Consider the following 19,614-nt stretch of genomic DNA (forward strand, 5'->3'; position numbering starts at 1 on the left):
CAACCTTGGCCAAGAGACTACTAATCATCTGAGTCAGATGATTGTCAGGATGACTGAATGTGGGATTCGGATGGGGGCTGTATGGGTTTCCCTTTTGAAGAGACTGGAGACATAATGAAGAAGCTGAATATTGGAAAGTAATTTTGTGTGCCCATGGAGAAACAACGTTCATGGAAAAATCATGACTTTGTTGGTTAAGCTTTTTTTTAGTTCAGTATTAATGTTTGTAATGAGGAGATTAATAAGTAGTTCATTTTCACATCACACAACACCAGTCAGTTTTATTAATTGCTGCTTCAATTAAATGCATATTTTACCATGAAAACCTTACATGTGCAACCTGTGTATGCAGGAGGCAGGTAGCGTGTTTGTTTACACCAAACTCTTGTTTACTGCATAGAGTCTCTGAATTATTGGACTCTAGCTGATTTTTGTATGTAGCTTGCTTTTGATCTATTCTGTAGCTATAAAATGCTATATATTTGGGTCAGATGTAACTGCTGACATTATTGTTTGATGTAGTTTATTTTTCTATATCTATATGATCTCTATATGGTATTAGTAGTCAAAATTTTGTTGATTAGTGTAATTATGTATTTAGTTTATTTGCAGTAGCTTGGCCAGTCTTCATCATACAGACTGTAATAAAGTGTCTATCACAAGCCCACTCATTAGTAGGTGAAAGTTATTAAAGGGTTTTTCCATCTGATCTTCCCAGATTGTCCAACGTGATACACAAATGTCAAACTCCAACTCTTACCTTCATTTATACTATGCTTCATCTTAATCCACTTGTGCTGCCTGCCATTCACTATGCACATTCTCCAGCTTAACTTACCTCTTGGCTGGTGTTATTGACATCAGTCGCTTCACTTGCTGCCTCTGTTTGTCACATCACAGCTGATTTTGCTTTGAGCCTGTGTGATAAAGTGTTCAGACAAATAATGACACCACAAATCTTACAGTATACCTAAGTGTTAGAGAGCCCTAATAATTTTTACGATAAACATTCTTCTCAAAAAACAGTAAGAGTGAAGATAAAACCTCTGCCATGGCTTACAGACCACCTCAGAAAAGTTATGAGTGTCAGAGATGCAACACACAGGATGTACAAATAGTGCCAGACCTCTGATAACCATCTTACCTACAGACAACCACACAATCAAGTTAGTCAATCTGTGAGAAATTCAAAACTGACATTTGCCCACTCGCTAATGCGGGACCTTCACACACCTGCTGTCATGTGGTAAAATCTGTGAGGTCCAGGCAAACCTAAATCTGCAGCTGAACCACTACTTCTTATTGAGGATCTAAACAACTGTTTCACTATGCTGATATCTTTACTTCACAAACACGTAAGGGTGCAAAACATCGTCTCTCTCTTGAAATATCAGAGGATGACACAAATGAAAAGCTTTTCTGCAGCCGGTAAGCCTTAATATGATTAGGACTTCCATTGTGCTTATTCATTTGGCTGCCACAGTACATGATAATATAACAGTGCAGAAGACCAGTCTTCTAGTCAGTCCTCAACTGCCCAAAATAATGGATATTTTTTTACCATTCTCTGACCTGCAGCATCTTCTCGTCATCTTGGAAGCAGGGACACAAAACCAAGAAGGGACCCATCAAACAACTTTCCGACTAAAGGCCCATTTGCATTCTACCAGCATTATCCAAGTCTTAAGGAATACACAGTCCATGAACTGCTTACCAATTCTTCAATCTAAATGGATAGATAAAAAATCTACTCACCAAGCAGCGGCAGGGGAACACACACACAGAATGGTTTAACTTATACAAGTTTTTGGAGCCAGTGGCTCCTTCCTCTGACAGAAGAGTTGAAGAGGAAGGAATAGGGGTGAAGGAAGACAACTGGAGAGGTCTAGGGAAAGGGTTACAGCTCAGAAAAGTCACCAAACTTACCAGATGGGATGAGAAAGAAAGTCTTTCCCTCTCATCCCATCCAGTAAATCTCTCCTGACCTGGGATTTCAGGTGACTTTTCTGAACTGTACCCCTTTCCCTAAATCTATCCAGTCCTTTTCCTTCACCCCTCTTCCTTTCCCTTCAACACTTCTACCAGAAGAAGGAGCCACTGGTTCTGAAAGCCTGTAGAAGTTAAGCCCTTTCGTGTGTGTGTTCTGCTGCAGTCGCTTGGTGAGTAGATTTTTTATCTATTCATTTACATTGTATTAACAATAATTGATTATTCCTGTTGTTATATTTACCAGGTATTTGGCATCAAATAACGTTTTAGATAAACAACTGTCAGGTTTCTGCAAAATCGAAGCACGATGACTGATCTTCTGAAAGTGACTGATCAACTGAAGCAAGCTGTAGACAAACAGCAGCTGACTATTATGTGCTTTTTGGATTTCAGTGAAGCTTTCAACACTGCTGACTTTGACATACTACTTGCTAAGCTCACAAGTCAAAATTTTTCTTTTAGAGCTGTACAACGATTCCATTCGTATCTTACATCCCCCCTGACAGTGTGTAATGATTGGAACTAAGTGGTCACAGTGAAGGGATGTAGTATAAGAGGTCACACAAGGATCAATATTGGGCCCATTACTTTTAACTCCCACTGAAAATATGATGACTTCAGTTATATCTAGGTGCAAGTCCAACAAACTAGTTCACTTGTGCCTTATCTGAGTGCGTGCAGAGAACAGGTATGATACCTAACCCATCTAAAATGTAAATTGTCTCCGTCACTCACAAAAGACATTTTACCATGCAGTTCAGAGAACCTCTGGCACCATTAATCCTAAACAGCATAGAAATAACCTTTTACTCTTTTGCAGAGAACATGGGGTTAATTCTGGAGCATCACTTAGACTGGACCGAAAACACAACCACAGTATTTAAGGTGTCACAGTTACTTCATTCACTACGGAAATATAAAGAAGTATTTCCTTTCAAGGTTAAAAAGAAGCTTGTAGAGTCACTAATACTCCAATTCTTGGCTGTGGTGATGCTGTTCTCCAACAACTTTCATACGAAAGCTCACACAGGCTAGAACTGGTAATGAACGCGTGTGTGCAATACATTTGTGACATACACTATTTCAACCATATCACTCCTGCCTACAAAGAATTATCATGACTGCGTACCAATAAGTGCAGAGACTATCATCATTTGTCTCTCCTCTAATGTCTTCCCCATTATAGCACTCCCTCGTATTTATGTTCAACTCTCGCAGTGTTATCTGAACAGCACAGCTGAAATACTTATTCTCAACAAAGTAAATCCTCTCTGTACCATCACATAACACTGGCATGTTCTCTAAATCATCTTCTGTATCAGGAACCTAAGTTGGAACAATCTTTCTAAAAAAAATCAGATAAATGAAATTCTTTTCAAACTTCAAAAGAAAGTTAATGCCCATCTTCTATCACAATGGTCATCTCTCCCATACACTAGTCTGTAGCCACTCTCATCAGTCTCCTTCCCCCTCAGGGTTTCACTCCCACTTATTGGTAGAGTTCTCTTTTCAAATTCTGTTGTTTCCTAACAATCACTGTCACTATCATTTTTATCTCTGCCTGTTTCTTTATCCCTTCCACTTCGATAATACTAAACATGTATTCAAATGCACTAATCATTCTGAATGCCCTTTAGTATTACAATTAGTGTCAACCATTATTTTCATTATTATTTTATTATCATCATCATCACGTTAGAAACTTGTTTGTTAACAGGAGTTGGTTCTTGAGAAACGGCATACACAGCAACAACAGCAACAACAACAGCAGCCACAGCAACAACAACAGCAGCAGCCAGAGGAGGAACACCAGACCCTCTGGGAAGGACTTCTAGAGTGGATAGACAGGACAAAAAGTCTCAACGATGCTGATCAAATAATAAGACATATACCATGTCGAATTTCAATAAAACCAAAGGACGGTGCACCGGACTTGTGAGTTGCATTTCCCATAAAATAAAAGCATCTCTCTTTACATTTCTGAATACAAGCATTATTAATTCGCAATTTAATACATTTTTGGTATGTTAAAAAGAAAACATAAAATGTTATATGAAATACTCCTCACCTGCAATGAGGACTTTGCATAAGTTTAATTTACAGGCTAAATTGACTATCCTGCATTCTTAAACTACAATGTGTATATTTACTTTATTTGTTATATGATTGGCTTTTTGTGTATAATCCCCAAATTACGTAGAATGTTTAATTTTTATTACTTAGTAACACGAAGTTGCAGGTGTTAGGAATATTATTTTTAGATTATAAATGAGTATCAAGTATCAAGTCTCCTAATGTTAAAGTAATCTCTACTACTACATAAAACCAAGTTACTTTTTTAACAGTGTTACCAAAAATCTTGAAAAGTTCTTGAGCTATTATCTTCAGATTTTGACAAGATGCTGTAATAAACATTCAGATAGACGTACATACATACATCATTCGAATATACTCTGCCGGAAAAAATTTGTACACCTGGAAAGACAACGTCAATTTTGACCCAATGATGGCATGTGCCACCTGGGGAATAGAAGATGTACTGAGAACGGTTTCAGTGTCATCCACCAACAAATAGCATAGTGACATAGCTACCAAAGTGCCATTCATGTCTAGCCTGTAATAGGTAATGTTCACAGCCAGAAGGCTTAGTGTGGTGCAAAAATGTGAAGCGAGCAGGCAACCATCCCATGGAGGTGCACTCATGCTTTCTATAGCCAACTGAACATGTTTGAAAGGGTCAAATTGTGGCCTTCCAAGTAGCAGGATGATCCTTTTGGAGAATTGCCACATAAGTTGCACATGCTGCATCAGTTTTGCAACGATGCTGGTGTCAGTTGTCACATGAACATCGGGTGAACATTCTCACACCAGTAGATGTGGTTCCGGAGGTCCACAAAGCAGAGATGCTCACCAGGATTGTCATATTGTAAGGGCAGCAGTGGCTTATCCCACAGCTACCACTTCACAGATAAGAGGACTTTTGAGCCCAGACATGTCAACATGAACTGTTGCGAACCAGTTATGAGCAGTGGTACTGCGGTCATGCACACCTCTAGTCCATCTGCCACACACACCACAGCATCAACGTGCACACCTTGTTTGTTGCCATCAGAGGATCACTTGGAAGAATGGCGTGGTGCACCATGGTCTTCAGCGATGAAGACAGATTCTGCCTACACCCAAGTAACGGTCATTTGCGTGTATGATGTAGACCTGGTGAACACTGTCTCGTAGAGTACATTCGTCCAAGACATACTGGTCCCACACCAGGCCTTATGGTCTGTGGCACAGTAAGTTACAACTTTTGTTCAACTTTGGGTTTCTGGAGGGGATGATAACTGGTGCTTGGTATGTGCAGAATTTTGTGAGACATTTTCTTTTGCTGTTTTTGCAACAGGAAGGTGATGTGTTATGCCAACAGGATAATGCTTGCCCACACAATGTCCTTGAAACTCAGTGCACTGTAGGGTTGTCAGGTTGTATGTTTTTCCCGTATTCTTACGTTTTTTTACTGTTAATTTCGCCTTACGTTTTTTATTTCCTCATACAGCACACTCTTCAGTATTTTTAATATTTGGCGCTGAACTATCGCAGAACCCAACACAATTCTTCCCCTTAATATACATATAACAAAAATTCACATTAATTTGGTTATATTTGTTATTATTGCCATTCAGATATAGATTTTAGGCTGGTCTACGTTTAAATTGGTACTTCTGAGGATCACTCGATCGCATAATCGATAATGTTGTCGATATACTTATTTCTGATTCTGATGTGTACAACTACAGATGTATGTAAACTAATAAACTTCATTGCAGTGATAATTTCTTGAATCCATACAGTGGAAAGTCTAGTTTTCTTAATTTACTTTTGTTCAAGAATTGTAATGAGTTCACCAGCGAAGAAGAAACGTGGCAAGCAACAGCAGTACAGTCAAGTTTACTTAAAGAAATGGGAAGATACTTTCGCGTGGGTTACGCATGGTTTAACGTCTGATAAACATGATTTGTACGTCGTGCAGGAAGGAATTCAGCGTTTCTCATGGTGGACAGTTTGATCTCAAGCAACACGCTCAGTACAAAGGACATCAGTTAAAGGAGAAAGCAAGTAGTCAAACCATGAAAGTTTCCAAATATTTTGTGAACTCTAAGAAATCTGAAGCCAACGTTGTCATAGCTTGTGAGTTAGGACATTTTTTATCACACAGTCAAACACAACCTAAGTTATTCAAGTTTGGATTGTAGCAATAAATTGATGTCATGTATAATCACAGATTCAGAAACCGCTGTAAAACTTTCCTGTGGCAAGACGAAGGCAGAAATGTTGGTGAAAAACGTATTAGTACCTAAAAGTGTCAGTGATGTTGTTAATATTCTAAAATCTCCTGAAAATAGTAAGTTTTTCTCAGTAGCAACAGACGCTTCTAATAGAGGCAACAGAAAGATGTTCTCAATTTGAATAAGATACTTTGGACCTTTAGTAGATGTACAGAACAAACTGTTGACATTTATTGAACAGCCTGATGAAACTTCAAATGCAGTAGAAAAGTTAATTGTTGATAGTGTGGAGAGCCATTAACTAAATATTAATAATTTAACTGCATATAGTGCTGACAATGCTAATGTGAATTTTGGCAGGAAACAATCTGTTTATCAATTACTGCTTTCCATAAATTCCAACCTGCAGAAAGCCAGTTGTTCAAACCATATGGTTCATAATGCGATGAAGTGTGCTATGGAAGAGCTGGAAATGGATGTAGAGAATCTTGTTTTGAAGATCTATAATCATTTCTCAGTATCAGCCAAAAGGCGTGAGGAACTGAAATCATTTTTTGAATTTATGGATTTTGAGTGGTCTGAGATATTAAGGCATGTGCCCACAAGATGGCTGTCCTTAACTCCTTCCATTAACAGATTGACTGAGTGCTGGCCAGCTATAAAGAGCTATTTCAGGAGCATTGATGCCTGTCCAAAGCAACTTGCATCAGTTTAGCTGAAGACCCAGTGAAAGGAATTATTCCTGAAATTTACTTGCATTTTGTGTAAAATATAGGAGGTCAAATGCAAACAGTATCCAAATACCTGGAGGAAAAGGGAGCTAAGCATCACTGAATCACATAACAGTCTGTGCATGATGTATAAGAAGATTACACAAAGAAAGAAGGATACATTCTATGGGAGTGAAACCAAGAAATTAATGGGAGAGATTTCATCAACATCTCTTAAAAAGATTTCATGTGAATTTGATTATTTTCTATGACACATTGTTGAAATATCTTGAAAACCATTATGACTTCTCAGCTAGTAATAAGTATGCAAGGTTGGAACCTCTTTCTTTGAATAGGGAATTACAATATTGTGATTTTGAACTTGCAGTGGAAACACTTAATCTAAAATATAGGATCAACCTGGATCAGCTATATGAAGAATTTTGTGAAGTGAAAGATAACTTTACTAACTGTATCATTAAGGATGGTGATGTTGCGTCTAAGTGGGTAATATTCTTCACACTAGTGCCTCAACAAAAAGTGACAAATATCTCGCGGCTCATGTGTTTTATACTAAGCATACCAGGTTCAAATGCATTTGTGGAACGAGTGTTTTCGATGATGAAGAACAAGTGGACTGATGTTAGGAATAGGTGTCCACCAGAACTTATAGAATCAGAGCTTCAAATAGTAATAAATTTTGACATGTCCTGCAAAGATTTTTTTAACCAACTAAAGAATGACAGTACATTCCTACATAAAGCTAAATCAGTTTCAAAATACCATAGTGATATGAAGGAATAGGGCTTAAGATGTAAATGCGAGCTATTTTTGACTGAAAATGGCATTTAATAAAAATATGAATGCACTAGCCATTAAAAAATATGTCCATGAAAAATCTTCCTTTTTTTTGTGAAGAAAGTGGCAACCCTAGTGCACTGTGAGATGTGTAGCAACTTCCCTAGTCACCACGATCTCCAGACTTGGCTCCAGTTGAGCATGTCTGGGATATGCTGGGACGAGAAGTGACTTGTGGGATTGTCAAACAACAGCTCTTACAGTACCATGTGAAGTGGTCAAGCAGGTGTGTGGTAACATACACCAGGACAGGATCTGCGATCTGTGTGATCAACTGGGTGCCAGAATAGGCACCTGCATTGCCACTTGTAGGGGCTGCACCCATGTTCTAATATGGGTGTTTCAGCATGTAATGATCCCTGGTACCATAGAACCGCATGTGCTATTGATCTGTAAATATAATCATATCATGTACTCCATATGAACTGTTGCAAAAATAAATCTTGAGTGAATTGGAAACTTCTAAAAAGGTGTCCTATTTTATTTTTGTTGCACAGTAGAGGAAATGCTATTTTAACTGTTAACTATTTCATCACTTTGAGATGACAGTGGAGGAAACATAACACATAGAACAACAAAATAAAATCAGTTGTTTCTATGAAATTAATATTCGGAGGTTAATGTGGATGGGGCTGGAGGCTCAATGCACACTGTTGTTTTAATCAGAAACTTGCAACACATTTATTTATCAGTAATTTATTTATCAGTAATTTTAGTGTGTAAAAGTAAGCAAAACTTCACTTTATCATAATCATACAGGGTCTGTCCCAAAAGCTCGCGGAATCATTTTTAGTAGTTGGCAACGCTGGCTGGCGAAGTGGAGCTTCGGGTGGAGAAGTTGATGGGGGACCTGAGCTTCGAAGTGAGATTGGTATCAGTCACCTGTGAGTAGTTGTTGAGGCGGGGTCACACTACATGCAGAGGTATCTACTACACCCTCATCAAGCAAAAAATGGACCAGTTTTTGGAGCAGTATTGTGCAATCAATTTCTGTGTGAAACTGGGAAAAAATTGGGTGATGTTCTAAATGCTTTAGAAGGCCTACATAATGGGGCACTGAAACAAATCCAAAGTTTCATGTGACACAAGAGGTTCCGAGAAGGTTGGGAGTCCTATGATGACGATGACCTCGAACACCTGTCAACATCACAAGTGGACAACTTGGTGCAAAAAGTGCATCAAGCTGTGGACAAGGACTGACAATAAAGTGTTTGGATGATTGCAGAGGCGTGTGAAATATCCAGAACAATTGTTCACCAGATTTTAACAGAGGATCTGCAGATGAGAAAAGTCTTGGTGTGAAAAGTTCTGACGAGTGAGATGAAGGAACAGCGTTTGTTGAAGTACCAGGAATTGCATGAGTGCTATGAAATGAAATGGACCCAGAATTTTTGCCTAGATTGATCACAGGGGACAAGATGCGGATTTTAGAGTATGATTCTGAAGCAAAGTGTCGGAGCAGCAAATGGCTCATCAAGGAGTCTCCTCATCTGAAAAAGCAATTATGAGCAAATCATGAATCAAGACAATTATCATTGTGTTTTTTGACAGAAAAGGTATGGTTCACAGTGAATTTGTGCCACAAGGACAAACAATCAACAAGGAATTTTACTATGAGGTGCTCAGACGGTTGCGTAACAGGGTTCGACATATCTGAAAAGAAATTTGCAGTACTTGGATTGAGAACCATGACAATGTGTCAAAACACACTGTGCTGGTTGTCTCAGAGTTGCTGGCCAAAATGGGTGTGACAATGCTGCCCCAGGCACTGTACAGCCGTGATCTGGCACCAGCAGACTTCTTTTTCTTCCCAAGGATCAAAAGAGCCCTGAAAGGAACTTGGCATGGGATGCTGGAGGTGGTAAAAGCAACTTCAATGACTGCTCTGAAGGAGATTTCCTTTGATGACTTCCAGGGTGCCTTCAGTGATTGGGTGAAGCAGTGGCAATGGTACACCAAAGCAGGGGGAGAACACTGAAAAATTCTGGAAAGATTGTAAACTGATATTGAATAAATGATTTTCAAAAATTCATTCTGGGAACTTTGGGACAGAGTGCTGAAATTAGTTAACTGGCTGAATGTAATTTTAACATTGTGCCTTGGTATTTAAAAAAAATAAAAAATGTGCATTTCATCACACACTGAAACAAATCTACTGTTTCACTGTTTTTTATGACCATTGCGCCTGATTTTGACACATTACCTTTTAATGTAAATTTCTAGGCATATTTCCCAGCTAAATGATATTTTAAACAGAGATAGATATTTATCTTTAAAATTCATTGCCATCTTTTGGTGCTGGAATTTGCTTTCCCATAGCATAATGATAACGATAAATAGTTTAGACAAGAAGAGAATAGAAGCTTTCGAAATGTGGTGCTACAGAAGAATGCTGAAGATTAGATGGGTAGATCACATAACTAATCAGGAGGTATTGAATAGAATTGGGGAGAAGAGGAGTTTGTGGCACAACTTGACTAGAAGAAGGGATCGGTTGGTAGGACATGTTCTGAGGCATCAAGGGATCACCAATTTAGTACTGGAGGGCAGCGTGGAGGGTAAAAATTGTAGAGGGAGACCAAGAGATGAATACACTAAGCAGATTCAGAAGGATGTAGGTTGCAGTAGGTACTGGGAGATGAAGCAGCTTGCACAGGATAGAGTAGCATGGAGAGCTGCATCAAACCAGTCTCAGAACTGAAGACAACAACAACAACATAGCATAACATTACTTTAATGATTGTTGAATATGGGAAAAGATGTTATTTGAAGGTACCAAACTTGGAATTACTCATACTTTGTGAATAAAAACGTGTAACACACTATTCTGGTAAAAATGAAATAATTATTCAAGAAATTTACATTCACACTGGAGAGAGATTCTCTCTCAACTTAACTTTCAGTAATGGCTGCTGCCCAACTTGTTCACAAATTCTGATAACACTGTGAATAAAAAATGCTTAAGTGTTCAATTGCTGTAGTGAGCGCTCTGTTGGCCTCTGTTGAAAATGTTACACAACTTTCCAAGCAGCTGTACCATGGCTTACTTATGGCTCTTGAAGATAGCTTGAACCACATAAAAGTTGCTGAATGCTTAGTATGAAATACCAACTATCATCCATTTGGAGCTTTTCGATGTCCATATTACCACTGTAATATGGGCTTTTCCTTATATGCAGAAACAGAGCCACAGTTAACCGACTTCAATGATGATCAGCTTCTTCACAAGTAGCATTATTATATATAAGTGTTCAAGGCACTAGAAAGTCTACTCACTCACTTTTACAGAAGCAACGTTCCTCCATGACTCTTTAAGACAGACATGTGTCTATAACTTCTAAAGAATAACTAATGAAGAAGGCAGGATCCCATAGCACCCTTTGTCCTACAGTACTTCCCCTAACTTATGTCACAGCTAATTATTTCTAGCCATTTCTCTATCTTTAAATAATAATAATTTGTACATTTGGGTTCTGTTGTTTGTTTTATATTTAACAAATTCTCAATATTAAACATTTTAACAATTAATGTTTTATACACTATACAAAAGGGAATACCTTAAACTACTTCATATATCTGTTGCTAGGTGGCAGCACCCTTCAGTAGAGTTCATAGCACATGATATCACACTACATTGTTCCATGCTATTGCTGCTAGGTAACATATGCTGACACTTAATTCACAGTAATTTTGGTTGTTTGCTTTGGACTGATCGTCTACACTCAATAAGCATTGCCAACTTATGAAACGAAAAGTGATATTTAGGAAATGATAACATTCATGTATCTATTATTACATACTCTAATAAAAATTTAAACAAAGGTGGGTTACATATTTCTTTAATGTATTTGGAGTCTAAATGTAAATATACAATGGGAAGTGCCGTAAGCAAAAATCTCAAATTTTTGTTCAGTTTACTTCAAACCTTTACACAATACTCTAATCAATGTACAGATGGACATAGGTTCCATTTATTAAAAAATATTTATGGTGTATAGATATATATAACTTACAAAGACAAAACATTGCTAGCAATGATCTTGAAAACATCTTGACTGATTTACCTCAAAGTTTTACACAATACACTAATGAACATTGAGATTAATACAGGCAAACTTCCATTAAAACAGTAATGTAAAAGTTTGGTGTTAAAACTGACTGTGAGAAAGAAAATACTATGCTGTGCTGCAAAAATGTGCAGTTTCATTTTTTCTTGAAGTCAGCTTTAACTATAATAAAGGGCATTTAAACCATTAGGCAAATCCTTCTCCAGTATATTTCCTTGTATATAATTTTACACAAAAATTGTGTACATGACAATATGCTGTTTTGTTTCCTACCTTGTACTTGGTTATGATGGAAAACAAGAAAGTTTAATTTATGGCTAACTTCGTAATCCTGCCCATTCACAGATTGAAACTACATGAAATGCTGCAATTGAAGTTACTATCCTCTCAGATCCAGCAGCTGGAGGGCTCTCTCTCATTCCCTGTTTACCATTGATCCCAAGCAATTTAGCCACTCATTTTAGTGATTTAATTCCCAGTAAAGGTTTCATTACCCTTAACAATAAACAAGGGTAAAGGTCAGAGTGAGATGGGAAGAGGAGATGGACAGAAGTAGGGGGATGTAGAGAGGGGAAAGGAGATGATGGACAGGGGGTTGGGGGGGGGGGGGGGAGTGATAGATAGAAATAGGGAGGAGGAGGAGATTAGGACATATATCCAGTTCTCATATATACAGGGTGATTCAAAAAGAATACCACAACTTTAAAAATGTGTATTTAATGAAAGAAACATAATATAACCTTCTGTTATACATCATTACAAAGAGTATTTAAAAAGGTTTTTCTTTTCACTCAAAAACAAGTTCAGAGATGTTCAATATGGCCCCCTCCACACACTTGAGCAATATCAACCCGATACTCCAGCTCGTTCCACACTCTCTGTAGCATATCAGGCGTAACAGTTTGGATAGCTGCTGTTATTTCTCGTTTCAAATCATCAATGGTGGCTGGGAGAGGTGGCCGAAACACCATATCCTTAACATACCCCCATAAGAAAAAATCGCCGGGGGTAAGAACAGGGCTTCTTGGAGGCCAGTGATGAAGTGCTCTGTCACGGGCTGCCTGGCGGCCGATCCATCGCCTCGGGTAGTTGACGTTCAGGTAGTTACGGACAGATAAGTGCCAATGTGGTGGCGCTCCATCCTGCTGAAATATGAATTGTTGTGCTTCTTGTTCGAGCTGAGGGAACAGCCAATTCTCTAACATCTCCAGAGAGTGTGGAACGAGTTGGAGTATCGGGTTGATATTGCTCGAGTGTCTGGGGGGGCCATATTGAACATCTCTGAACTTGTTTTTGAGTGAAAAAAAACCTTTTTAAATACTCTTTGTAATGATGTATAACAGAAGGTTATATTATGTTTCTTTCATTAAATACACATTTTTAAAGTTGTGGTATTCTTTTTGAATAACCCTGTATTTAGCAGTTCTGAAGCATTGCAAGGTTCACTACTACTACTACTACTACTACTATATAAGAAATAACAAATCTATTTGGATTATTAACTGAGGCAGGAAGATGGGTTGACAGAGGATAGCTAGACCCTCAGGGAGAGGCAACAGGGTTTCTGGCTAGGAATGCAGGGGGGAGGGGTGCTACACATGTGATACATGTGCACTGGAGTCAATGAAGTGCAACACATAATGAAGCTGACATGGTGGAGTGGACTGGGATGGGATGAGGTGACAGGACAGAGTAATGTGAAACGGTTGGGCTGAGGGTGTGGGGATAGTGTGTTAGCCCTCTCCATGTATAAAAGAAATGAAATCAGAGGCTACTGCACAGTGAACTATCGCTATCAAAAATTTGGCATGAGTGAATGACTCTGACCGCAAAAGGATCTTCATATGAAATGAAAAATTTCCAGGCACTGCATAAATTTTTGCATTACAATTGCGTAGAAGACTGGTATATTTACAAGTAACAAATTATAAATAACTCATAGTTCTCATATGCCATTCCCACATAGGCTGCATCTGCAGATTAATGCACAAGCTACAAAATGGAACAAAAATGGTTGTTTCAACTTTTTATGTCCCAGAATGTGTCTCACTGTGGCGTCCTAACTGCAGGACATAAAAAGAAAGCAATAGTAAGATTCTGGGGTACCAAGAAAGTTTTAGCTATTTGGTTTTGTGTGGGCAATGACCCCCAGGCCCATGTTATGCTCCGATGTTGCTGTAAAATGTTGTTGCTTATTATGTCTGAACACTGCAGGGGCATTAGCCAAACAGTGATGAAACAACACACAGCAAACTTATAATCCTAGCGGAAATTGACACAGCTCCCCCCTGTAAATAAACAGATTTATTATCCAACAAGATGAGAGAGTGCAGTTCTCATTATCTTCACTGAATAATAACAGAATGATCTTCCAGTTTGCATACTGTGTGCTGTGGTAATACTGTCACAGTGAGAACAACAAGCTTAGGGGTGCAGTAGGCTATATTTATTGTTAGTTGGTTGCCTACCATTGAAAAGTTATAGGACAATATAAAGAATGTTGTAATTTAAATAAGTGTAAGTACAACAGATTTTCATTTGCCCTCATTATCAGACATGGTGACATGAGCAGTTAACAGAGAGCAAAGTTTTGTACAAATCTGGAATGAGTTAACACAAAAATGGCGCTAACACTGTGTGGAAGTACCAAATCATATGGAAGGCTGCACAGAGAAAACGCTTCATGTTATCCTTATCTGGGCAGCTCACGTATTCAACATTAATGTGAGAAAATCCCAAATACCTATCAGATGAGCAACTCGAGTTGCGTGCCAGAGTACGTAGGTAGTGAGCTGTGCTGTATACGGATCACACTACCGCAGACAGCGAAAGTTAAATTTTCCAAATATCAGCAAAGCTTACACCCATCAACACCAGGCTTGGCTAGGAGACCAGTTGCATGGCAGCCAGAACATGAATACCAGGAAGCTTAATTCTTCTTTCTCAAGTCTCTTAACTTCCAAGAAGCTGTACATGGTGGGTGTGACTCAATGCTGTTGTCAATGTGATGGGTGAAAATGTCGCTTTTTTTTTCTTTTTTTTTTTTAAAAAAAAAAAAGAAAAGAAACCCACCAAGAATGCAGCGAAACTTCCCACACTTGGTGTACAAAATGTATGTTAGCAGTCACACGGTTTGTACTGCCTAAAGCAGTGTCTCCTTGATTGATTGGTTTCTTTGTGCCATCCATGGTGCCTCAGTTTGATTAGGTCACCAAACTATTGGACTGGGTGCCATCTTGGCATCTTGACGTGCAGTGTTTTAGCTGAACAATAAAAAATGTCATATTCAATTATTCTCTGAGGATGGCAGTGACAGCAATGCATCCTGTGCTGTCAGCTAGGCCAGGTGCCAGCTCTGATCAACTTTTTGTGTTACATTGTAATAATGTTCTCCCATTTGGGATGTCTTTATTACTGTAGCAATGTCTCCTATAGTAGCAAAAGTTAGTTAATTTGTTTTTTACCCTTTACAGTTATATAATATGTACACCTGATCAAAAGGACACAAAATAAATGAAGTAGTTTTAAAATTAGATATAGTGATTACGACACAGAGTAAACAAATGTTGCATTACTGAGAGTGCATCTGTCATGTGTGTTCATTGCAAAAACAAATGAGCATGAAAAATTATCTATAGCTTTTTGTAGTTCTCAACTTTTCAACATATATTAAGTGTGTTTGTGTATAAAATTGTTCTGTACAGACATGAATCAACAAGTGAAAACTCCAATTTGAGTTGCAACCCTGTTACGTAAAGTGCATAGCTGCGTTCCATTGCAGGATCAGCCTCTTCAGTGACTTAGAGTTTGCAGAACCCTGATGCCTGTCGACAAATGTAATGTGCTAGCAAACAGGCCTCACTGGCCAGAGACAATGGTCATGTGCATGTGAGTTATGCTTGTCTGAGTGTGTGTGTGAAAAAGATAGATTGCTACTTTCTGTAAAGACGACATGTCAGGTTGTAGAGAGGCACAATTAAAAGATACTCACACAAAGCTTTCAGTCACAGCCTTTTACAGTAAAACTAACACACACACACACACACACACACACACACGGGTGCGCAACCAAGCACACCTAACGCACACACGACCGACAACTCCAGCATCTCAGGCTGGAATGTAGCATTGTATGGAATGTAAGTAGCAGTCTGGAGAGGGGCGGAGAAGGGGAGGTGATAGTATTGTATAGATGGAGACAGAGAGAGAGAGAGAGAGAGAGAGAGAGAGAGAGAGACTCTGCCTGGTGGAGTGTGCTATGACTAGACTGACAACAGGCACAGTGTCAGGAGGTTGTGGCACAGGGAGGTGGAGGAAGAAAAGGAGCAAAAAAGGAGAGGAGCACGAAAAGACAGACAGATGCATTGGCGGAGGGCTGCAAATAAATGAGATGGGAGATAAGAATGGAGAGGAGATGATAGGACAGGAGGGGTGGAAACTGTTGGGTAGAGGGTGTGGGGACAGTATGTTACTGCAGGTTGAGGCCAGGATAATTATGGGAGCAGAATGTGTTGTAAGGATAAGTCCCATCTGCGCTGTTCAGAAAAGCTGGTGGTGGAGGGAAGGATCCAGATGGATTGGGTAGTGAAGCAACCATTGAAATCAAGTGTGTTATGTTCAGCTGCATGTTGTGCACAGGGTGGTCTACTTTACTACTGGCCACAGTCTGGCGGAGGCGGTTCATCCTGGCGAACCCAACCTCCACAACATCATAGTCCATCCTTATGCCACTCCCAAACCAAACCCCTTGCCACAAGGATGGTATACCTATGAAAGATCCAGGTGCAAAACCTGTCCAACCCACCCACCCAGTACTTCCTATGCCAGTCCTGTGACAGGTTTAACCCACCCCATCAGGACCCTGGCCACATGTGACAGCAGTCATGTCATTTACCAGCTGTGCTGCAATCATTGCACAGCTTTTTACATTGGTATGACTACCAACCAGCTGTCCACTAGGATGAAAGGCTAACGCCAAGCTGTGAGCTGATGCATTCGCCTGTATTTTCCCCACTCCTGTCCTTTTTTCTCTTTTTTCCCCACCTCCCTGCCCCATAACATCCTGACACTGCATCTTTTGGCAGTCTAGTCCCTGCACACACTACCAGACAGTGTTCCTCTCTCTCTCTCTCTCTCTCTCTCTCTCTCTCTCTCTCTCTGCTCATACGCTACTATCCTTTCCCCTTCCCCACCCCCTCCAGATTGTTGCTTGCATCCCACATGATGTTGCTCTCTGGCCTGAGATGCTGGAGTTGGTGGTCGTTTGCTTGTGTGCATGTGAATGGTGTGTGTGTGTGTGTGTGTGTGTGTGTGTGTGTGTGTGTCTTTACTGACAAAGGCTGTGGCTGAAAGCTTTATGTGAGTTCTTTTAATTGTGCCTGTCTACAACTTGACGTGTCTTCTTTATGGTAAGTAGCAATCTATCTTTTCCCACATTGTTGATATTCCTACCTGAAGTTTCCATTGTTTGATGTGTGATTTCTATTTTAGAAGACTACCTCCTGGCCAGGAGCTTAAATGTGTATCAGTCTTGTTGTTGTTGTTGTTGTTGTCTGCAACTCAGCATATCCTCTACATGGTGAGCTGCAATCTATCATTTTCATTATATCATTATTCATTGTTGCACACTAATCGTGTTGCCCCAACAGTGTTAAGCTTATCAGACTACAGTGCTTTATCACAGGTCTGTCCGTGTAATGATCTAAGTGAGATGTACGTTATGGATAGCAAGTTAAGAGATGGTGGCTTGATCCAAATTAGACAATGCATCCCAGCAATGCAGGTTGGTGACCTACAAAAATGACATAGAGGATCACACAGTTTCTAAGGCTGAGGAATGCCCAGCATTCTATTGGCAAACACTGGCATCTGATGAATCCTGAACACATCTCGGCAGTACCCCATGACATAATTCACAGATGCCACTCGGCCAAAAGCTCCCCTGTGCATCCCATGACCACACACAACATAATGTCCATAAACCCTCCTCTTGCCACACTGGAATGTTACTTCTCATGGTCCAAAACAATCCACTATACCCTTCAAAACCCCATATCACGTAAGAAACAGATTGCCCGATCGCTTGGTCTAGCAGGCAACCCTTGGCAGGGAATGGCCACCAGGCAGTGACAGCGCCACAACCTTACTTGTGGCACCATCCACTAGATGGCCCTCCGTTCTGTGAAATATGTGGCAACATCATCCGAATGCATGCAGCATTCCACTGTTTGGCATCTGTGAAGTACAGCTGTTTCTGACATACCAGAGGTAGTGGATCGAGTCGTCATGCCAAGTGCCTGCGAGTATATCAACTGTGGAAGGAGTATGTTATAACCTTTAATCACCAATAATTGTGTGGATATTCAAACACACTCACTTAGAAACAATAGCTCTTTACATGATAACTCAGTATCTCTTATTCGACTGCCGTGCTGTGACATGCGGCCGGCGCCGTTCGTAGCTAGGTGGCGCTCCTGCACTCAGCCGAGTTGCAGAGCGCCTCTATCGCCATTTGCGCGTACTGTCGTGGCGGCACTGTTAAATGTCGTGGCACTGTCACAACACTTTTCCCCCCTTGAAAAAAAAAAAACACTCACTTCCTTGGAGACATGGACAGTGCAGAGACATCCATGGCCTCTTGTGAGGCCCCGCGGAGAGACACGAGAGTATGATTGAAAATGTCCAGGACGGAAGCTCGTGCGTGGAACGTGCCTCCTGGACGAGATGATGGGTGAAAACTCCGGAGCAGCATCCATAGGTGTCGTGGACCTGGGGGTGTGCTCCAGCGAGATGGGTCCCAGAGAAGGCGGCGTCATGACTGGGGCCGGTTCCGGCGTACTCAGAAGCGGTAGCGACGTCGGCTGCATCAACACGTACGGTAGATCGGCAGCAGTGACAGGACTGGCTTCTCGGGCTGGTGGAGGCGAAGGAAGGGGCGGTGGCACCGGCGTGGCCACCACTCGTGGGCGAATCTGATCGTAATGGCAAACAACCATGCCGTCGTCCGTACATATTTCACAAAGCCGGCGGCCGCGAAGAGCCTTGACCACCCCTGGAATCCATTTAGGGCGAGATCCATACCCTCGTGCCCACACGTCGGCGCCCACCGTGTATTTTCCCCCACTAGGTGACACAGCACAAGGCCTGACAGGGTGAAGCAGGTGCAGTAGAGTGCGCGGTTGGCGGCCATGCAAGAGTTCAGCAGGGCTGCGATCACCCAGAGGCGTGAAGCGATAAGAACTCAGAAATTGCAGCAGAACGTCATCTGTGGAAAAATCACTAAGGAATTTTTTCATCTGGCTTTTGAAAATGCGGACAAGGTGCTTGACCTCCCCATTCGATTGCGGACGGAAGGGCGGTGCTGTAACATGATGAATCCCTTGTCCAGTACAAAAATCACGGAAGGCCTGCGAAGAGAACTGAGGGCCATTGTCCGTGACAATCGTGGATGGAAGACCTTCTAGCGCAAAGATTTTGGACAAAGCCAGCGTCGTCGCCGCAGTGGTGGGCGACGGACATCGAACAGCAAACGGAAACTACGAAAAGGCGTCAATCAACAGTAGCCAATAAGTACCGAGGAAGGGGCTGGCAAAGTCAGCGTGCACCCGTTCCCTTGGCTGCGCCGGATGAGGCCACGGAGAGGACATTGTACGAGGTGCAGCCAGTTGTTGAGCACACTGACCACACGCAGCAACCATGTGGGCGATGTCC

At 40.7% G+C, this 19,614-nt stretch overlaps 1 protein-coding gene across 1 annotated transcript in view; it reads left to right on the plus strand.

Moving 5' to 3' along the window:
- The window catches only part of LOC126412250 (protein PTOV1 homolog), a 350,177-nt gene that overhangs the window by 160,882 nt on the left and 169,681 nt on the right, over positions 1–19,614 (plus strand). Inside the window, exon 6 of the mRNA XM_050081748.1 lies at positions 3,707–3,924. Coding sequence (XP_049937705.1) covers positions 3,707–3,924 — 218 coding nt within the window. The remainder of the gene's footprint in view (positions 1–3,706; positions 3,925–19,614) is intronic.

Source organism: Schistocerca serialis, chromosome 7, assembly GCF_023864345.2.
Source record: "Schistocerca serialis cubense isolate TAMUIC-IGC-003099 chromosome 7, iqSchSeri2.2, whole genome shotgun sequence".
NCBI lineage: Eukaryota > Metazoa > Arthropoda > Insecta > Orthoptera > Acrididae > Schistocerca > Schistocerca serialis.